Consider the following 18,712-nt stretch of genomic DNA (forward strand, 5'->3'; position numbering starts at 1 on the left):
AAAACATTCCAGTAATAGCTGTATGTCAGGAGGAAAAAGAGATTGACGCACTTGTTAAAATTACAATCACTAGAGAGTAGTCCTGAGCAAATCGCGAGGGCAGCCTTGGAAGCTTTTTGATTTTAAAAGTCTTACCTCGCGTGATTGTGGCCTTTCAGTTGTTTCAGCAGTGGGAGTCTGGGAGAAAACGCGAGGGCAGTCTGGGAAGGTAAGCTTCCACCTGATAAATTTGGGAATTAACTAATACCCGAGACACTACATGCATTGTGTCTCCCACCCTTCCACCTTCTCTAACCTAATAATAATGACTAAGTGTGGTGAGCAGGTAAGCTATTTGCATTTTGTTTCCTCATCTCTTTGTTATCTTTCGGGGTGGTCAGCCAGACGCCAAATCCTCTGGGAGCGGGTCGGAAGGCAAAACCAGAGTCTGTTTGAGTGTATGACAGAGTAAACTTACTGAGCAGAGAACACTGCGAAACTAAAAAAAACTAATTAATTTTAAATAATTAACTAAGTAGAGATGGCAGGCCAGGTGATGTGTTGTAGCTGTATGATGTGGGAGCTAGCTGATTCCATTGAGAACGTCAGTGACCACATCTGCAGCAAGTGTTGACTGCTTGAGGAGCTCCGGCTCAAAATTGATGAGCTGGAATCCGAACTCCAAACACTGCGGCACATCCAGGAGGGGGAGAAATACCTGGATGCTGTGTTCCAGGAGGCAGTCACACCTGGTAGATTAACTAATGTTAATTCGATTGGCGGGCAGGGACAGCAGTGTGTGACTGTGAGTGAAGCAGATAGAGGGACCCTGCAGACAGGAACACAGGAGCAGCAGCCCTTGATTTGTCCCACACGTATGAGGGACTTGCTGCCTGCATGTATGAGGAACAGGGCTGCAGGAAGGATGAGTCAACTGACCATGGCACCATGGTCCAAGAGGCCATTCAAGAGCGGGGAGCAAAAAGACAGATTGTGGTTGTAGGGGGTTCCATCATCAGGGGGATAGACATTATCCTTTGTGAGCAGGATAGAAAATCTCGCATGGTGTGTTGCCTGCCTGGTGCCAGGGTACGAGACATCTCTGACTGGCTTGAGAGGATACTAGAGAGGGAGGGGGAGGAACCAGTTGCTGTGGTCCGCATAGGTACCAAAAACTTAGGCAAGACTAGGAAAAAAGACCTGTTTCGGGATTATGAAAAACTAGGAACAAAATTTAAAAAAAAAACACGTCTTCAAGGGTCGTAATCTCTGGATTGCTGTCCGAGCCACGTGCAAATTGGCATTGGGAGGCGAGGATCAGGGAAGTAAACAAGTGGCTAAAAGAGTGGTGTGGGAAAGAGGGTTTCTTTTTCTTGGGGCACTGGCATCAGTTCTGGGACAGGAGGGATCTATACTGCTGGGATGGACTCCACCTGAACAGGGGCGGGTCCAATGTTCTGGTGAAAAGAATAAATACGGTGGTTAATAGGACTTTAAACTAGTAAGTAGGGGGGAAGGGAGAAGTGAGCAGAGAGGGAGAATAACTATTAACGTAAGGCAAAGCAGCAGGTTAGCAGGTGACAAGGAAGCTTCAACTCCACTGAAAATTAGGAAAAAAGTTAAAGGGAAGGAGAACTCAAGAGCTGTTAGTAATGGAGGTAACAGGACTTAAAAAGAAAGTGCAAAAACTGGCATAAGGGCACTTTATCTGAATGCTCGGAGAATTTGAAACAAGGTGGATCAGTTGACGGTTCAAATCATGGCAAATGGGTATGATTTAGTGGCCATTACAGAGACATGGTTACAGGATGGTCATGACTGGGAGTTAAATATCCAGGGGTATCAAACTGTTCGGAAGGACAGACAGGAAGGTAAGGGAGGTGGTGTTGTTCTGATTTTTAAGGATGATATCAGGGCGGTAGTGAGAGATGATATAGGTTCTACTGAACAAACATTGAATCCATTTGGGCGGAAATTAGGAATAGCAGGGAGGAGTCACTGGTGTAGTCTACAGGCCACCAAATAATGACATCGTGGTGGGGAGGGCAATAAACATAGAAATAGCTAATGCATGTAAAAATGGTACTGCAACTATCTTGGGGGATTTTAATCTACATATCGATAGGTCAAACCAGGTCGGTCATGGCAGCCTTGAGGAGAGGTTCATAGAATGCATCCGCGATAACTTCCTTGAACAATATGTAATGGAACCTACAAGGGAACAAGCTATCCTAGATCTATTCCTGTGTAATGAGACAGGAATAGTTAATAATCTCACAGTAGGGAACCTCTCAGAAGGAGCGATCAGAGTATGGTCGAATTTAAAATACACATGGAGCGTCAGAAGATTAAATCCAGTACCTATGTCCTGTGCTTAAACAAAGGAAACTATGAAGGAATGAGGGAGGAGTTAGCTAAGGTAGAATGGGAGCAAAAACTTTATGGTGGGTCAACTGAGGAACAGTGGAGGACTTTCAAAACGATTTTTCACAATGCTCAGCAGAATTATATTCCTGTGATAAGGAAGAACTGTAGGAAAAGAGAGAGCCAGCCATGGATGTCTAAGGAAATAAAATTGAAAAAAAAACACATACAAAAAAGCAAGGAGTAGTGGGAAACTCGTAGACTGGGAAATCTTTAGAGGCCAGCAGAAAGCCACAAAAAAAGTTATAAAGAAAAGTAAGATACATTATGAGTGTAAACTAGCTCAGAATATAAAAACAGGCAGCAAATGTTTCTATAAATATGTAAATCGTAAAACAGTGTCGAAGGTAAACATTGGTCCTTTAGAGGATGAGAACTCCAATTTAATAACTGGGAATGAGAAAATAGCCAAGACATTAAACAGTCATTTTGTGTCAGTCTTCACTGTGGAAGATACAAATAACATGCTGAAAACTAATGGCAAGAATGTTTTAACAGGCGAGGACCTAGAAACCACCATTATCACTAAGGAGGCAGTGCTGGGCAAGCTAATGGGGCTAAAGGTAGACAGGTCTCCTGGCCCTGATGAAATGCATCCCAGGGTACTAAATGAGGTGATGAGAGAAATAGCAAATGCACTAGTAATTACTTAACAAAATTCACTGGACTCTGGGGTGGTTCCTGTAGATTGGAAAACAGCCAATGTGATGCCACTGTTTTAAAAAGGAACTAGAGAAAAAGCCGGTAACTATAGGCCAGTGAGCTTAACTTCGGTAGTGGGGAAAATGCTTGAATCATTAAGGGAGAAATAGCAAGACATCTGGATATAAATTGTCCCATTGTAAACACCCAGCATGGGTTCATGAAGAGTCAGTCATGTTTAACTAATTTGGTGGAATTCTTTGAGGACGTTACTTGCATGGTGGACAATGGGGAACCTCTGGATCTGGTGTATCTGGATTTCCAGAAAGCATTTGACAAGGTGCCACACCAAAGGCTGCTACATAAGATAAAGTTGCACAAGTATTACAGGTAACATATGGCATGGATTGAGGATTGGTTGACTAGTAGAAATCAAAGAGTAGGGGTAAATGGGTGTTTTTCTGGTTGGTGGTCAGTGGCTAGTGGTGCGCCTCAGGGATCAGTGTTGGGACTGCAACTGTTTACAATTTACATAGATGATTTGGAGTTGGGGCTTAGTGTGGTGTGTCAAAATTTGCAGATGACACTAAGGTGAGTGGTAGAGCAAAGTGTGCAGAAGACACTGAAAGACTACAGAGGGATATAGATAGTCTAAGTGAGTGGGCAAAGGTCTAGCAGATGGAGTACAATGTTAAGTGTGAGGTCATCCATTTCGGAAGGAATAACAGGAAAATGGACTACGTTTTAAATGGTAAAACATTGCAGCATGCTGCTGTGCAGAGAGACTTGGGTGTCCTTGTGCATGAATCGCTAAAAGTAGGATTGCAGGTATAGCAGGTAATTAAAATGGCAAATGGAATTTTGTCTGTCATTGCTAGAGGGGTGGAGTTTAAAAACAGGGAGGCTATGCTGCAGCTGTATAGGATCCTGGTGAGGCCACACCTGGAGTACTGTGTGCAGTTTTGGTCTCCTTACTTGAGAAGAGAAATACTAGCACTGGAGGGTGTGCAGAGGAGATTCACTTGGTTGATCCCAGAGTTGAGAGAATTGGATTATGAGGAGAGACTGATTAGACTGGGATTATATTCATTGGAATTCAGAAGATTGAGGGGAGATCTTAGAGAAACATATAAGATTATGAAGGGAATAGATAAAGTGGAGGCAGGGAGGTTTTTCCTGCTAGCAGGTGAAACTAGGACTAGAGGGCATCGCCTCAAAATAAAGAGAAGCAGATGTAGGACTGAGGTCAAGAGGAATTTCTTCACCCAAAGGGTTGTGAATCCGTGGAATTTCCTGCCCAGTGAAGCAGTTGAAGCTACCTGGCTGAGTATTTTTAAGGCAAGGCTAGATAAATTTTTGAACAGTAAAGGAATTAAGGGTTAAGGTGAGTGGGCATGTAAGTAGAACTGAGTCTCAAAAAGATCAGCCATGATCTTATTAAATGGTGGGGCAGGCGTGAGGGGCCAGGTGGCCTACTCCTGCTCCTAGTTCTTATGCAAACTGGTGGGTTGACAAGTATCTGGTCCTGACGGACTTCGTTTTAGAGTCTTAGAAGAGGTAACCAATGCAATAATAGATGCTTTGGAGTTAATTTTTCAACGTTCATGAGATTCTGTAAAGGTCCTGTCAGGCCGGAAAGTTAAAATAAAAGACTTTTTTTGTTCAGGAAGGAAGAGAGGCATAAAATAGGAGATCGTAGGCTCTGTCATGAGGTAACTGTTAGAATCAATCTTTCAGGAGTTTATAGCTGGGCACTTAGAAAATGTCAAGGTAATCAGGAACTATTTGTGAATGGGAAACAATGTTCAATCAATTTATAGAAATTCTTTGGAAGAATAATGTGTGTTGTGAATATAGGAGAGACAGTAGATATAACGTACTTGGATTTCCAGAAAATATTTGACAAGACGCTACATAAAAGATGTTGCACAAAGCAACAGCTTATGGTGTAGGGATGACACATTAGCATGGATAGAACACTGGCTGACTAACAGAAAATGGGGATTATGCATAAAGGCATCTTTTATATGATTGGCAGGATGTGACAAGTGGAATTCTATAGGAGTCCATGCTGGGACCTCAGATTTTGACAATGCATGTTAATGACATGGATGAGGGGAGCAAAAGCATTGTAGCTAAATTTTCAGATGACACCAGGGGTAGGAAAATATGTTGTGAGAGTGACATAAGTAGGTTGTAGGTGGATATAGATAGATAGATTGAATGAAAGGGCAACCAATATAGCAAATGGAATATAGTGTGGGAAAATTTGAAATTGTTCACGTTGGGGAAGAAAGAGGCAGCAGAGTTATTTAAACAAGAATGACTGCAGACTCGAGAGATGCAGAGGAATTTGCATGTCCTCATTCATAAACCACAAAAAACATTAATGTGCAGGTGCAGCAAGTAATAAAGAATGCTATCCTAATGTGGGCAAAATTGAATATACAAGTGTTTTTCCACACTTAAAATGGATATTGGTGAGACCCACATCTCAAATACAATTTTAATCTCCTTACATAAATGTGTTGTGCACAGTTTGGAAGAGATTTACTTGTTTGATGTACAAGTAAAATACTGTAGATGCTGGAAATCTAAAATAAAAAGAGAAAATAATGGGGAAACTCTAGATTTGGCAGCATTTCTGGATCAAGATACAACTTCAGATTAATTTCAGATCTGAAGAAGAGTTGTAATAGACTTTAACTCACTTTCTCTCTCCACAGGAAGTGCCAAACTTGCAGAGTTTCTCCAGCACACTCTTATTTATGAGACTGATATCTGGAATGAGCAAGTTGCCTTATGAGAAAGGTTGGACAGACCAGGCTTGTTCTCACTGGGATTTTGAGGAGCTGAGCTGATTTACTTGAGATCCTGGAAGGTTTTGACAAGGTGGACATGATTGAGTCCAGAACTAGGGGATACAGTTTAAAAGTTAAAAATTGCCCTGTTGTCACCAAGAAGCAGAGAATTTTTTTTTAAATCTGAGGGTTGTGCAACTTTGGAACTTTGTCTCAGATGGATGTGCATTCTCTGAAGTATCTTTAAGGTGGATGTGGATAAATTCTTGTTAGTCAATAGAATCGAAAGTTACTGGGGTAGACAGGAATGTAGAGTTCAAAAGACGAACTGATCAAATGTGATCTGATTAAATGATGGAACAGGCTTCAGGGGCCGAATGGTGTCATCCTGATCCTAACTTGTATGTTCACATTAATTAATACTTTTACTAACATCAATTTCAAGCAGCAACCACCCCAGTTTTAAACCCTTTCTTTTGTCTTTCCTTCCTTCTCCATTCACTTTTCCCACACTCAGTTGGAAAGCAGTGGACCTGCAGTATCTGTGAGAAGAAGTTTGTCACTGAATACATGCTTTTCAAACATATACAGTTGACTCACAAAAAGGTGGAGGCCCAGAACTGTCACCTGTGCGGCACAAAGGTTTCTACACGAGCTTCAATGAACAGGCACATGAGGCGCAAACACCCTGAGGTGAGAGGTGTTTGAAATCGACTAACTTCTAGAAACTCTGATGATTGGAACAGCCCATTACTTGGGGCTGGTGGGGGTTACAACACTAAGACAGACATCAGCCTGTTAGTCTCTGTCTTACCAACCGAGAAGAACATTTTGTTAGACATGAGTTCAGTGCAGAACTCTGACCATGACAGCACAATGTAATGAGTGTTCTGGAGTTTAGATGTTACAGGGCTGAATGGATAGACGATGAGCTACAGAATAGTGGTAGAGATGTAGATGTTATTGTAAGTAGGATACAAAAGTAAGGAAGTCATGATGAATATTTATAGAACACGTTTTTCTTAGCTGAAGTGCTGTGTTTAGTTTTGGGCACTGTACCGTAGCAAGGATGTGAATGCTTGAGAAACGTGATCAAGCATATTTAGGGTAATATTTCCAGAGATGTGGAAGTCATGTTGGAGCTGTGCAAAACGTTAGTTAATTGGAGTGTTGTGTGCAGTTCTGTCACCACACTATAGGAAGGATGTGATTGCACTGGAGAGGGTGCAGAAGAGATTTACCAGGACGTTGGCTGGAACGGAGCAGCATAGCTCCAGAGAAGAGGCTGGATAAGCTTATGTTATTTTCTTTAGCGTTGAGAGGGGACCTCATCCAAGTGTATAACATTATGAGGGGCATGGTCAGGGTGAATAGAAAGCAGCTACTTCCCTTGGTTGAAAGGTGAATAACAAGGGCAAAATTTTAAGGTGAAAGACAAGAGGTTTAAAGAGAGTTTTCTTTTCATGCAGAAGATAATGGGAATCTGAGATGCATTGCTTGAGAGAGTAGCAGAGGCAGAAAATATCACAACGTTAAAAATGATTAACACTCCAAATGTCATAATGTTCAAGGCAATGGGCCTTATTTTGGAAAGCGGGAATTTGGGTATAATGAGAATTGTTTTTGTCAGTTCAGACTTGATGTGCTGAAGGACCTCTTCTGTCCTCTGTGATTCCAAGGGATTTGAGTTATCCAGATAAATTGGAGAAGCTGTAGTTATTCTTTTTGGAGATAAGAAAGTTGAGAGGAGATTTCACAGAGATTTTATAAAATCAAGAGGAATCTTGACAGTAGATTTGAAACTGGGTAGAAAACTGGAGGACCAGTTTAAAGCGATTGGCAAAATTAAGAAGAGATGTAATTGGGAGCTTTTTTACGCAATGTCTGAAAGGCTTAGCAACCAAAGGGCAGAGAATGGCCACGGAACCAATGCAATAGGGTTAACATGAGGAGAAACACAGAGTGTTTCAGATCCGTAATGTACTGCCTAAGAGCACTGTGGACACAGGGTCACTCATGGTATTTAAAGGGAATTGGATAGAGATGTGTAGATTAGGTGGGTTACAGAGGCATGGGTCTAGGTGGGATGCTCTGAGGTTCGGTGTTGACTTGTTGGGCCGAAAGGCCTTTTACCACACTCTAGGGATTCTCTCTGAGCAAAGAACAAAGAAAATTACAGCTGCGCCAGTCCAGATCCTCTATCTAAACCTGTCACCTGTTTTCCAAGGATCTGTATCCCTCTGTTCCCTTCCCATTCATGTATCTGTCTAGGCATATCTTAAGTGATGCTATCGTGCCTGCCTCTACCACCTCTGGCAATGCGTTCCAGGCACCCATCACCCTCTGCGTAAAGAACTTTCCACGCGTATCTCCCTTAAACGTTTCCCCTCTCACCTTGAAGTCATGACCCCTAATAACTGAGTCCCCCACTCTGGGGTAAAAGCTTCGTGCTTTCCACCCTGTCTTTGCCTCTCATGATTTTGTAGACCTTAATCAGGTCCCCCCTCAACTTCCGTCTTTCTAATGTCAATAATCCTAATCTACTCAACCTCACTTCATAGCTAGCACCCTCCATACCAGGCAACATCCTGGTGAACCTCCTCTGCACCCTCTCCAAAGCATCCACATCCTTTTGGCATTCTCCGACAGTCCCCTTCACTATCTGCGACTCCACCAATTTTAGTGTCATCTGCAAACTTGCTAATCAGGCCATCTATACCTTCCTCCAGATCATTTATGTATTTCACAAACAAGTGATCCCAACGTGGATCCCTGTGGAACACCACTGGTCACAGTTCTCCATTTTGAGAAACTCTCTCCCACTACACCTTTGTGTTTCCTGTTGCCCAGTCAGTCCTCTATCCATCTAGCTAGTACACCCTGGACCCAATGCAACTTCGCCTTCTCCATCAGCCTACCGTAGGGAATCTTATCAAATGCCTTACTGAAGTCCAATTATATGACATCTACAGCCCTTCCTTTTTCTATCAACATTGTCATTTCCTCAAAGAAAGAGTGAGTGAAGAGTACTCCATCACATTCCTGACTTGTGTCTTTTTCACAGTGGACAGGCTTTTGACAGTCAGGAACTGAGTTATTTGTCTGAGAATTCCCAATCTCTGCTTTTGTAGCTGCAACATTCACGTTTCTTGCTAACTGTGCATGCTGGAATGGATAGAGATAGAGGAAGCTGATGTGCTGAAAATTTTGTCAAACATTAAGATTGACAAGTTGCCAGGCCCGGACCAGATTTGTCCTCGGCTGCTTTGGGAAGTGAGAAATGCAATTGCTTCACCACTTGCGAAGATCTTTGCATCCTCGCTCTCCACTGGAGTCGGACCTGAGGACTGGAGAGAGGCAAATGTAATTCCTCTCTTCAAGAAAGGAAATAGGGAAATCCCCGGCAATTATAGACCGGTAAGTCTCACGTCTGTCGTCTGCAAGGTGTTAGAAAGGATTCTGAGGGATAAGATTTATGACCATCTGGAAGAGCATGGCTTGATCAAATACAGTCAACACGGCTTTGTGAGGGGTAGGTCATGCCTTACAAACCTTATCGAGTTTTTTGAGGATGTGACTAGAAAAGTTGATGAGGGTCGAGCTGTGGATGTGGTGTATATGGACTTCAGTAAGGCATTTGATAAGGTTCCCCATGGTAGGCTCATTCAGAAGGTCAGGAGGAATGGGATACAGGGAAACTTAGCTGCTTGGATACAGAATTGGCTGGCCAACAGAAGACAGCGAGTGGTAGTAGAAGGAAAATATTCTGCCTGGAAGTCAGTGGTGAGTGGAGTTCCACAGGGCTCTGTCCTTGGGCCTCTACTGTTTGTAATTTTTATTAATGACTTGGACGAGGGGATTGAAGGATGGGTCAGCAAGTTTGCAGACGACACAAAGGTCGGAGGTGTCGTTGACAGTGTAGAGGGCTGTTGTAGGCTGCAGCGGGACATTGACAGGATGCAGAGATGGGCTGAGAGGTGGCAGATGGAGTTCAACCTGGATAAATGCGAGGTGATGCATTTTGGAAGGTCGAATTTGAAAGCTGAGTACAGGATTAAGGATAGGATTCTTGGCAGCGTGGAGGAACAGAGGGATCTTGGTGTGCAGATACATAGATCCCTTAAAATGGCCACCCAAGTGGACAGGGTTTTTAAGAAAGCATATGGTGTTTTGGCTTTCATTAACAGGGGGATGGAGTTTAAGAGTCGTGAGATCTTGTTGCAGCTCTATAAAACTTTGGTTAGACCGCACTTGGAATACTGTGTCCAGTCTGGTCGCCCTATTATAGGAAAGATGTGGATGCTTTGGAGAGGGTTCAGAGGAGGTTTACCAGGATGCTGCCTGGACTGGAGGGCTTATCTTATGAAGAGAGGTTGACTGAGCTCGGTCTCTTTTCATTTGAGAAAAGGAGGAGGAGAGGGGACCTAATTGAGGTATACAAGATAATGAGAGGCATAGATAGAGTTGATAGCCAGAGACTATTTCCCAGGGCAGAAATGGCTAGCACGAGGGGTCATAGTTTTAAGCTGGTTGGTGGAAAGTATAGAGGGGATGTCAGAGGCAGGTTCTTTATGCAGAGAGTTGTGAGAGCATGGAATGCGTTGCCAGCAGCAGTTGTGGAAGCAAGGTCATTGGGGTCATTTAAGAGACTGCTGGACATGTATATGGTCACAGAAATTTGAGGGTGCATACATGAGGATCAATGGTCGGCATAACATTGTGGGCTGAAGGGCCTGTTCTGTGCTGTACTGTTCTATGTTCTATGTTCTAACCGGAGAAGAACAAAGCGCCAGCTACAGGGAAAGCATGCTTGAGAGAGTCTGGTTGAGTTACTCTCTGTTACAGACAGCTTGGATATTATGGCCCACTGGCTTCCTTTTGTGCTGCTTCTGTTATCTGATTTTCTGGAGTTTTGAGGCTAATATTGCTAGAATGCAAGGCACCTGATGTCCTAACGTCTTACACACAATTCCAGCACCATTTATTTGCCAACAGTGTCCCGTTGTATTTGTGCAGCAACAGAACAAAAGGGCTAGATTTTACTGGGTGCTCTGAGATCTCTGGGACTGTTCGACAAGAGCTACTGAGGGTCCAGAGCCTGCACTTGTTGGAAGCTGCATTTCAATCCTCTGGAAGCAGCCTCCAAATTAGCTGTCTCTGTACTTGGAGCTGATGAAGGGCTCCCACTGGTGTGGGATCTGTATCAGAGGATCAGCAGCTCAGGAGCTTTGGTAGCCCCGCTGAAAATGATGAGGCATTGCTCAGACTTCGGGATGGTTGTAAGAGTGACTGCTCTGCCAGCAGCAAAATACTGGTGAGTCGTTTTAAATTTCTCCTAATTAGGACTATAATCATCTCAACTGGGAGCCCATCTCTACTGGAATTACCAAAGGACAAGGAAAATCCAAACTTAAATATTAATAAGTCAATAAATGCAGAAATATGGTCGTGTTATGAACCCAGCTTGATAATTATCAGATTGGCTAATTACATTACAGTCCAACAATTTGGTTGCCAAATGCCACAAAACATCACCACAGCTACATGTTTCCACACTAAAATCAAGATGAAGGAGGCCAGTCAGTCCATCATTATGTCCCAGTTATTCAATTAGTCCAGCATTCCCTGCTCTTTCCCAGTAGCCCTGTGCATTCTTCCCTGCAAGCATTAATCTGATTGTTTTCAACATTACCATTGAATCTATTTCCGTTACCCTTCCGGGAATGCAATCCGGACCATCTCAATCCACTGAAATAAGATTTTAAAAAGTTTCCTTGTGTCACGTCTGATTCTTTTAACAGTCACCTGTAATATGGAACCCTGCAGCCCAATGGTATGAATGTGGACTTCACAAGCTTCAAAATCTCCCCTTCCCCCACTGCATCCCAAAACCAGCCCAGCTCGTCCCCGCCTCCCTAACCTGTTCTTCCTCTCACCTATACCTTCCTCCCACCTCAAGCCGCACCTCCATTTCCTACCTACTAACCTCATCCCACCTCCTTGACCTGTCCGTCTTCCCTGGACTGACCTATAGCCTCCCGACCTCCCCACCTATACTCTCCTCTCCACCTATCTTCTTTTCTCTCCATCTTCGGTCCGCCTCCCCCTCTCTCCCTATTTATTCCAGAACCCTCTCCCCATCCCCCTCTCTGATGAAGGGTCTAGGCCCGAAACGTCAGCTTTTGTGCTCCTGAGATGCTGCTGGGCCTGCTGTGTTCATCCAGCTCCACACTTTGTTATCTTGGATTCTCCAGCATCTGCAGTTCCCATTATCTCTGATCACAATTTTAACCTGTGATATGTGTCCTTTGATTACCAATTCTTTTGCTGCTTATTTAATTGTTCAATAAAAACCATTTATAATTTTGAACATCACCACCTAACTTCATCCTAATTTTCCCTGGTGCAAACTTCTCCACTCCGTCCACAGTTTAAATCTCTTAAAATATAAAACTTCCTGAGATGAGTGCCTGGAGTGGAACATTTTTCCAATTCCTGTTGTGTAGCATATGCAGTAAATGCTCTCGTGCTGGTAGCCATACAGGTCTTGGGTCAGATTGAGCGCACTTAGTACAGACTGTACCTCCCTCAGCATCACTGATGTTCTTCAGCCCTGTCCTCTCAACAATGCGCCTGATCCAGCTCATTTTATTTTTCCCTGCACCTGCTGCTTTTATGGGTTTATTTGCGTGGGATTGCAGATTGGTACCCTTTTGAAAAGACTTCTGTTCTTAGGAAGTGAACCAGCAGAAGGTGATTTCCATCAGCCCATTGTCAGGACTGGATTTGAACTCAAGATCACAAGCAGAAATATGTTTATTTCACCACTGTTTTGTCAAACAACTGCTACCGTTACAGTTGAACTCTCAATAGGCAATCGAACAAATGTTTGAAAAGTTTGAAGCTATATCATGAAAGAGTGAGGCAATGTAATTAATTGGACAGCATTTTCCAAGAGCCAGGACAGGCAGAATGGATCAACAGGTCTGGAATGATCTGTGAATGCTGAAGTAATTGATTCCTGCTTGTTATGGTTGTGTCAGTGCGTGTGCTTGCGTATGAAGGTCTTGTGGCACTGAGGGGCTCTGAGCCAGAAGCTCCATTTGCAAATTCCACAGCAGGACTTGATGGACAAGGAAGGTGCATTCCTACATGGCCAAACAGGTCAGACATCAACTTGCAAGGCCAATAGAAAGAGTGGGAAAGATTTCTGGTCAGCTGTGTGATAGATAAAATGTTCGGGTTTCTACTACCCACTGTCCTTGGTTCCTAATTATAACATGCATGTAATGGTACAACAGCTTAACAACTTGCATTTCTGGAGTGAACTGTAACACGCCACCACTTTTTGTGTGTGTGTGTGTGTGTGTGTGTGTGAGATTGACACTCAGTACTTGACAACGGTTATCATTAACTTATTTTACCCTTTTCTTCTTGCAGCAAGACATTAGCTTGCATGACAGTGAGCTAACAGAAATGGGTGAAGTGAAGAGATCAAAACGAGGGCAAAGGAAGAAATGGAAGACAGAAGAAGAGGAGGAGGAGGATGAAGATGAAGATGAGGATGAAGATGAAGATGATGAATCAGCAACAGCTGCTGAAGAGGCAACGATGTACACTTACACAGACAAAGAAACTGGTTTCACAGGAACTGTTGATGATGAGACAGATTCTGCGGTACAGAATATGAGTCAGGTTAGTGAGGGATCATAGTAGAATCCTAATTAGAATGTGTATGTGATAATCAGTGTATGCCATGATGAAGTTACTCACTGTTTAACTTGGGTCACTAACAGAGAACTCCCACTTTCAAATGAGGGTTGCTGTTCCAGTAATTCCTTTTTAAACAGCACTACGGAGACATTGACTCTATCAGTCATCATTCAGTTGGTAGTAGCATCACTTCTTGACTCACAAGATTTATGGTCCAAATCCCAACCTAAGAACTTAAGCAAAAAGCATTAGCCTGATGACAGTGTAAGGAAATTCTGTACTGTTGGAGATATTAAAAGGTGAGGCCCAGGCAATCCTATCGGATTTATGTGCAAACGCTAAATTGAAGCAGAATGGGTGGTTATCCCCAGTATCCGAACCAATATTTATCCTTCAAACAACATTATGAAAACAGATTATCTAGTCATTATCACGTTTTTGTTTGCAGAAGCTTGTTGCACACAATTTGGCTGCCATGTTTTCTTATATTACAACAGCGAATACAAAAGTGTTTTGAGATTTGCAGTGGTGGTGGAATATGCTTATATAAATACAAGTCTTTCTTTAATGCTCCACTGATGGTAAAATTTAAAAAAAAACACTTGTATTTGCACACCTCCTTTTATGACTGAAGATGTATGAAGACACTTTACAGCCAGTTTTTGTAGACAGTACTGTAATTCAGGAAATGCTGCAGCTAATTTTCTCATAGCAAAGACCCACAGTTAGCAATAAAATTATGTCTAGGTAATCATTTCCAGTGATATTGGTTGGATGTTAAGCGAGGGCAGCATGTGAACATGCGTACCATCATTTTTTATTTCCCTGCCAAACCACACACCATCCTGAGTTAGAAATATATTTCCATTCATTTACAGGAACTAGTGTCACTGGAACTCCTTTCCTAACAGCACTGCAGGGGGTGCTACACCAAGGACTGCAGTGGCTCAAGAAAGCAGCTTACCACCAACTTGATGTCCACACCCTGTGAATGAATTTTTTTTTAAAAGTACCATCAGGACACCGAGCTGAACTCCCATTCTGTTCTGATTTTTGTTGTGTGTACATCTTTTACATTTCTTACTGTAGGGCAGCAAACATATTTGAAGTGTTTCAGATGATTTTGTTGCAAATGCAGCTGTATAAATGTATATATTCTATTTTTCTGGTGATTAACTTGTATTCATGACTTTTTTTAAAAGGAAATTTATTTTCTTTGATCTAGGTGGTCGTGACTCTTGGAGATTCAAATGCTACCACGGCAACCAGCTCTGCTGGGCTGACTAACATCGCAGTCTCCCCCAATATCAGCACAGTGGCTGGCACCCATTTCACCAACCTCCAGCCCATCACGGTGACCAACCTTACGCTGCAGGATCGTCAAATGCAGCTTGACTCTATCCTGACGGTCAGCTTTGACTCTATCAGCGGTTCCACTGTGGTGCACAGCCGGCCAATGGAGATCCAGATCGAGGCACAGCCGGCAGCTGCCCAGCAGGCTCACTCCCTTGCCCAGTCCATGAACCTGACCACCTTCGTCAACTCCATTGCCCCAGTGGAGAGCTCACTGGGTGAACAGCAGCATGCCATGACCTGGAGGGCTGTGCCACAAGCCGGGGACAGTTCTCACCACATCCTCCAGGCACAGCCAGCCCCTGCATCAGCACAACAACAGCAACAACAGCAGCAGCAGCAAGTTCAGATTCAGACACCACAGGCCCAACAGACCCAGCAGCAGATATACAACTTCTAAAGAAATTCACTCTGCTGCACACTCATACATAGACGCCCAACACAACGTCAATTGTGGCCGACATTCAGCACTTTTACTCAGGGGTTGGTATAGACACCCTCTGCCAATCTGCACCAGACTTTATTGATTCTACAACATCAAAAACCATCCTCAATCACTTTTCTCCATTCTACACAGGTTTCCAGTTTGGGAGGTGTCTACATAAACACAGCAGATGTCTTGAGTGTGATTATTTGTGATTTAAAATGAACTTTTTTTTAAAAAAAATTAAATCCTTAAAACAAAGCAGATTTGAAGTGAAAAATAAATGTACCTACAATTCTGTGACAATCTTGAGATGCGAGTTAGGTTTTGTGGATGGGTCAATGCAGCTGCCGACTCTAGCTCTGGGTCATTGTGTCTTTGTTTTTCATTTGAATGTATATTTTGCTTTATCACTCATTCATTTACACTGAAATCTATGTTTTTTGAAAGAAAAGGAATGATTTTAAAGCTGGCATTCATCCGTTTCAAATGATTGTTAACACGAGCTGAGAGATATTACTGATGTGAAAATCCAGGGCTGTGCTTCTGGAATCTCTCTTTCCTGCTTCCACCTCTACACGTCCTATATTGTAGACACCCACCATCGGGCACGTATATATACATACCTAATTGTTGTATGTATTACTTATTTTCAGTTCCTTACACTCCTTGTTAGAGAAGGATAAAAATGGTTCAGTTGTGCAGCACACTGTCTAGTACACCCATTAAAAGTGACTGAATGCTTACACTAATAAAATTGAAGGAAACATCATAAAACTGCAGAAAAACATTCAGTAATAAATCTGCTAAAGCACAATTGGCTGGTATCTAAGAGCATGCTACCTCCCTTGTTTCGATGCCATTTTCTCCAATGAATGTAAATGCTAGAATACTCTAGGATGCCCCCCTCACATTCCACACAAGCCAGCAACCACCTTGCATCTGACTTAATGGACATATGTTCGTGCAGATAGTAAACACTCGCAGGGCTATCAGATCTAACCTCTACTTTTTGCCATCTGAACTGCATACCTTTCAACATTACATAGAAATTGAGAATCCAACTGACTAGTTTTCGCAATAGTACATGTTTACAAAGGGCAAACATTACAACCACAGGTGTTACCCTGTCTGCTGGAAATACTGAGATCAGGCAGCATCTGTGGAGTAAGAAACAGTTATGTTTCAGGTGAATGACCTTTAATCATAACCAGAAAATGTTAGAAATAGACTGTAAGCAAATGAAACCAGATAGGGGTTGGAGCATTAAAACAACCAAAAGGGAGGTTTTTTTTAATTTACTTGTTAGATGTGGGCATCATTGGCTGGGCCAGCATTTATTACCCATCCATAATTGGTCTTGAGAAGGTGATGGTAGATTGCTGTCATGAACTGCTGTCGTCTATGATGTGGGTTGTCCCACAATACCATTAAGGAAGGAATTCCCAGGAATTTTACCTAGCGATAGTGATGGAACAGTGATGTATTTCCAAGTCAGGAATAGTTAGTGGAGAGGAAATTGAAGGTGGTGGTGTGTCCATGTATTTATTGCCTTTGTCCTTCTAGATGGAAATGCTCATGGGTTTAGATGGTGCTGACTCAGGATCTTTAGCAAACTTCTGTAGTGCATATTGCAGATAGTATACACTGCTGAGTATCAGTAGTGGAAAGAGATGTTTCTTTACCTGTCCCATTATCATTTCCTTTGGTTTTGCACTATGAATTCTTTTGTCATTTATCTCTCCTGTTGTTGGCCTAATCACATAGCTTCACTTCTATCTTTTTCCCATTATCGTCTCTTTTACTGTCTTGAAACCTTAATTTTTTTTACCGAGTGCTGATGAAAAGTTAATGTTTTAGGTAGAGATGACCTGTTTTTCCTAATCTCATACGCCTCAATCTAACCTGCTGTCTTTCCACATTTTTTATAATAATTGAGCTGGTCTTTTTGATGATATTAGTTGTATATTTGAATCTAGTTTTTAAAAAAAGCCTTCTGCTCTTTAAAGTAGATTGACTTTATCCTGGAGTCATAAAGAACTGGCTAGTGAGATATTTGGCTTAATTTTCCAAAATTCCCTAGTTACAAGGAAGATTTCACTAGATTGGAAAAAGATTAATATAACATTTAGTTTTATTCTAAATGGAAATGAAACATAAAGGAGGAAACAAGGGCCAGTTAGCTTGATATTTCTCCTAGACAATAATTTAGAAGCTATTATTATAGGCATTACAGGAAGACAAAGTAAGCAGGTGAATGAGAAATCATGTTTATGCAGAAAATGAAGACTTGTGGAATAGGGGATAACATATAGGCATGGAAAGAAAATCGGCTGGCTAACAGGAAAGAGAATAGGGATAAATGGACAAAGAACTGCAGATTCTGGAAATCTGAAATTTAAAACTCTGTGTGCTGGAGAGACAAAGTGGATCTGACAGTAGAGAGAAAACAGAGTTAACACTTTGAGTCCAGTGACCCTTGCGATAAGTGACTTGCAACAAGGGATGGAAGGTATTGTTGCTAAATTTGCTGATACCATTAAAATAGGCAGGAGTGGAAGTTGTGAAGAGGACATAAGGATGCTGTAAATGGATAGGTTTAGTGAGTGGTCAAAGGTTTGGCAATTTGAATATAATGTAAGAAAATTAGAGATTGTCTGTTTCAAGCAGAAAGAACGGTAAACGTCACCTAAATGGGTAAAGATTACAAAGCTCTGAGATGCAAGCATCTCGGTGTCCTCATGCATGAATCACAAAAGATTAATATCTCAAAAAGCAAGTAATTAGGACAGCTACCAGAATGTTATCATTATTGTAGATAGTGGAGAAATCGGGAATGGCATTAAACAGGCAATCAGAGATGCATGCAGTAAAGCTGCATCATTTATTATGGACTGCTATAATTTTGTATATTTGTTTTGATTTATTGTGGTCAAATGTGCCTAAGAACAGTGAACACCTTTATCTTGTGAGTAATACAGACAGATCTTAGTAAACAAGGACATACAGATCATCGATAACAACGTGTGGAGATGGAGGAACACGGCAGGCCAGGCAGCATCAGAGGAACAGGAAAGCTGATGTTTTGGGTCTGGACCCTTCTACAGAAGGGTTTTTCCTTTTCTGAAGAAGGTTAGAGACCCGAAATGTCAATTTTCCTGCTTCTCTGATGCTGCCTGGCCTGCTGTGTTCCTCCAGCTCCACACCTTGTTATCTCAGCCTCCAGCATCGGCAGTTCCTATTATCATACAGATCATAGGGTGCTTAGACAGAGCAAGGTATGCCAAATAAGATCAACATTATTTGAAGTCAGAGAGTCCATTCTTCAGTCTAATAACAGCAGGGAAGAAGCTGTTCTTGAACCTGTTGGTATGAG

General features: G+C 42.3%; 1 protein-coding gene across 7 annotated transcripts in view; it reads left to right on the forward strand.

The window, feature by feature from the left end:
- The window catches only part of prdm15 (PR domain containing 15), a 72,156-nt gene extending 56,514 nt beyond the window's left edge, over positions 1-15,642 (forward strand). For all 7 annotated transcript variants that reach the window (XM_048540692.2, XM_048540689.2, XM_048540693.2 and 4 more), the window contains 3 exons: positions 6,364-6,539; positions 13,287-13,541; positions 14,785-15,642. In XM_048540692.2, the coding sequence (XP_048396649.1) occupies positions 6,364-6,539; positions 13,287-13,541; positions 14,785-15,312 (959 nt within the window). In that variant the 3' untranslated portion in view covers positions 15,313-15,642. The remainder of the gene's footprint in view (positions 1-6,363; positions 6,540-13,286; positions 13,542-14,784) is intronic.
- The last annotated feature ends 3,070 nt before the right edge of the window (positions 15,643-18,712 follow it).

The sequence above is a fragment of the Stegostoma tigrinum genome, chromosome 12, assembly GCF_030684315.1.
Source record: "Stegostoma tigrinum isolate sSteTig4 chromosome 12, sSteTig4.hap1, whole genome shotgun sequence".
NCBI classification, from domain to species: Eukaryota; Metazoa; Chordata; class Chondrichthyes; order Orectolobiformes; family Stegostomatidae; genus Stegostoma; species Stegostoma tigrinum.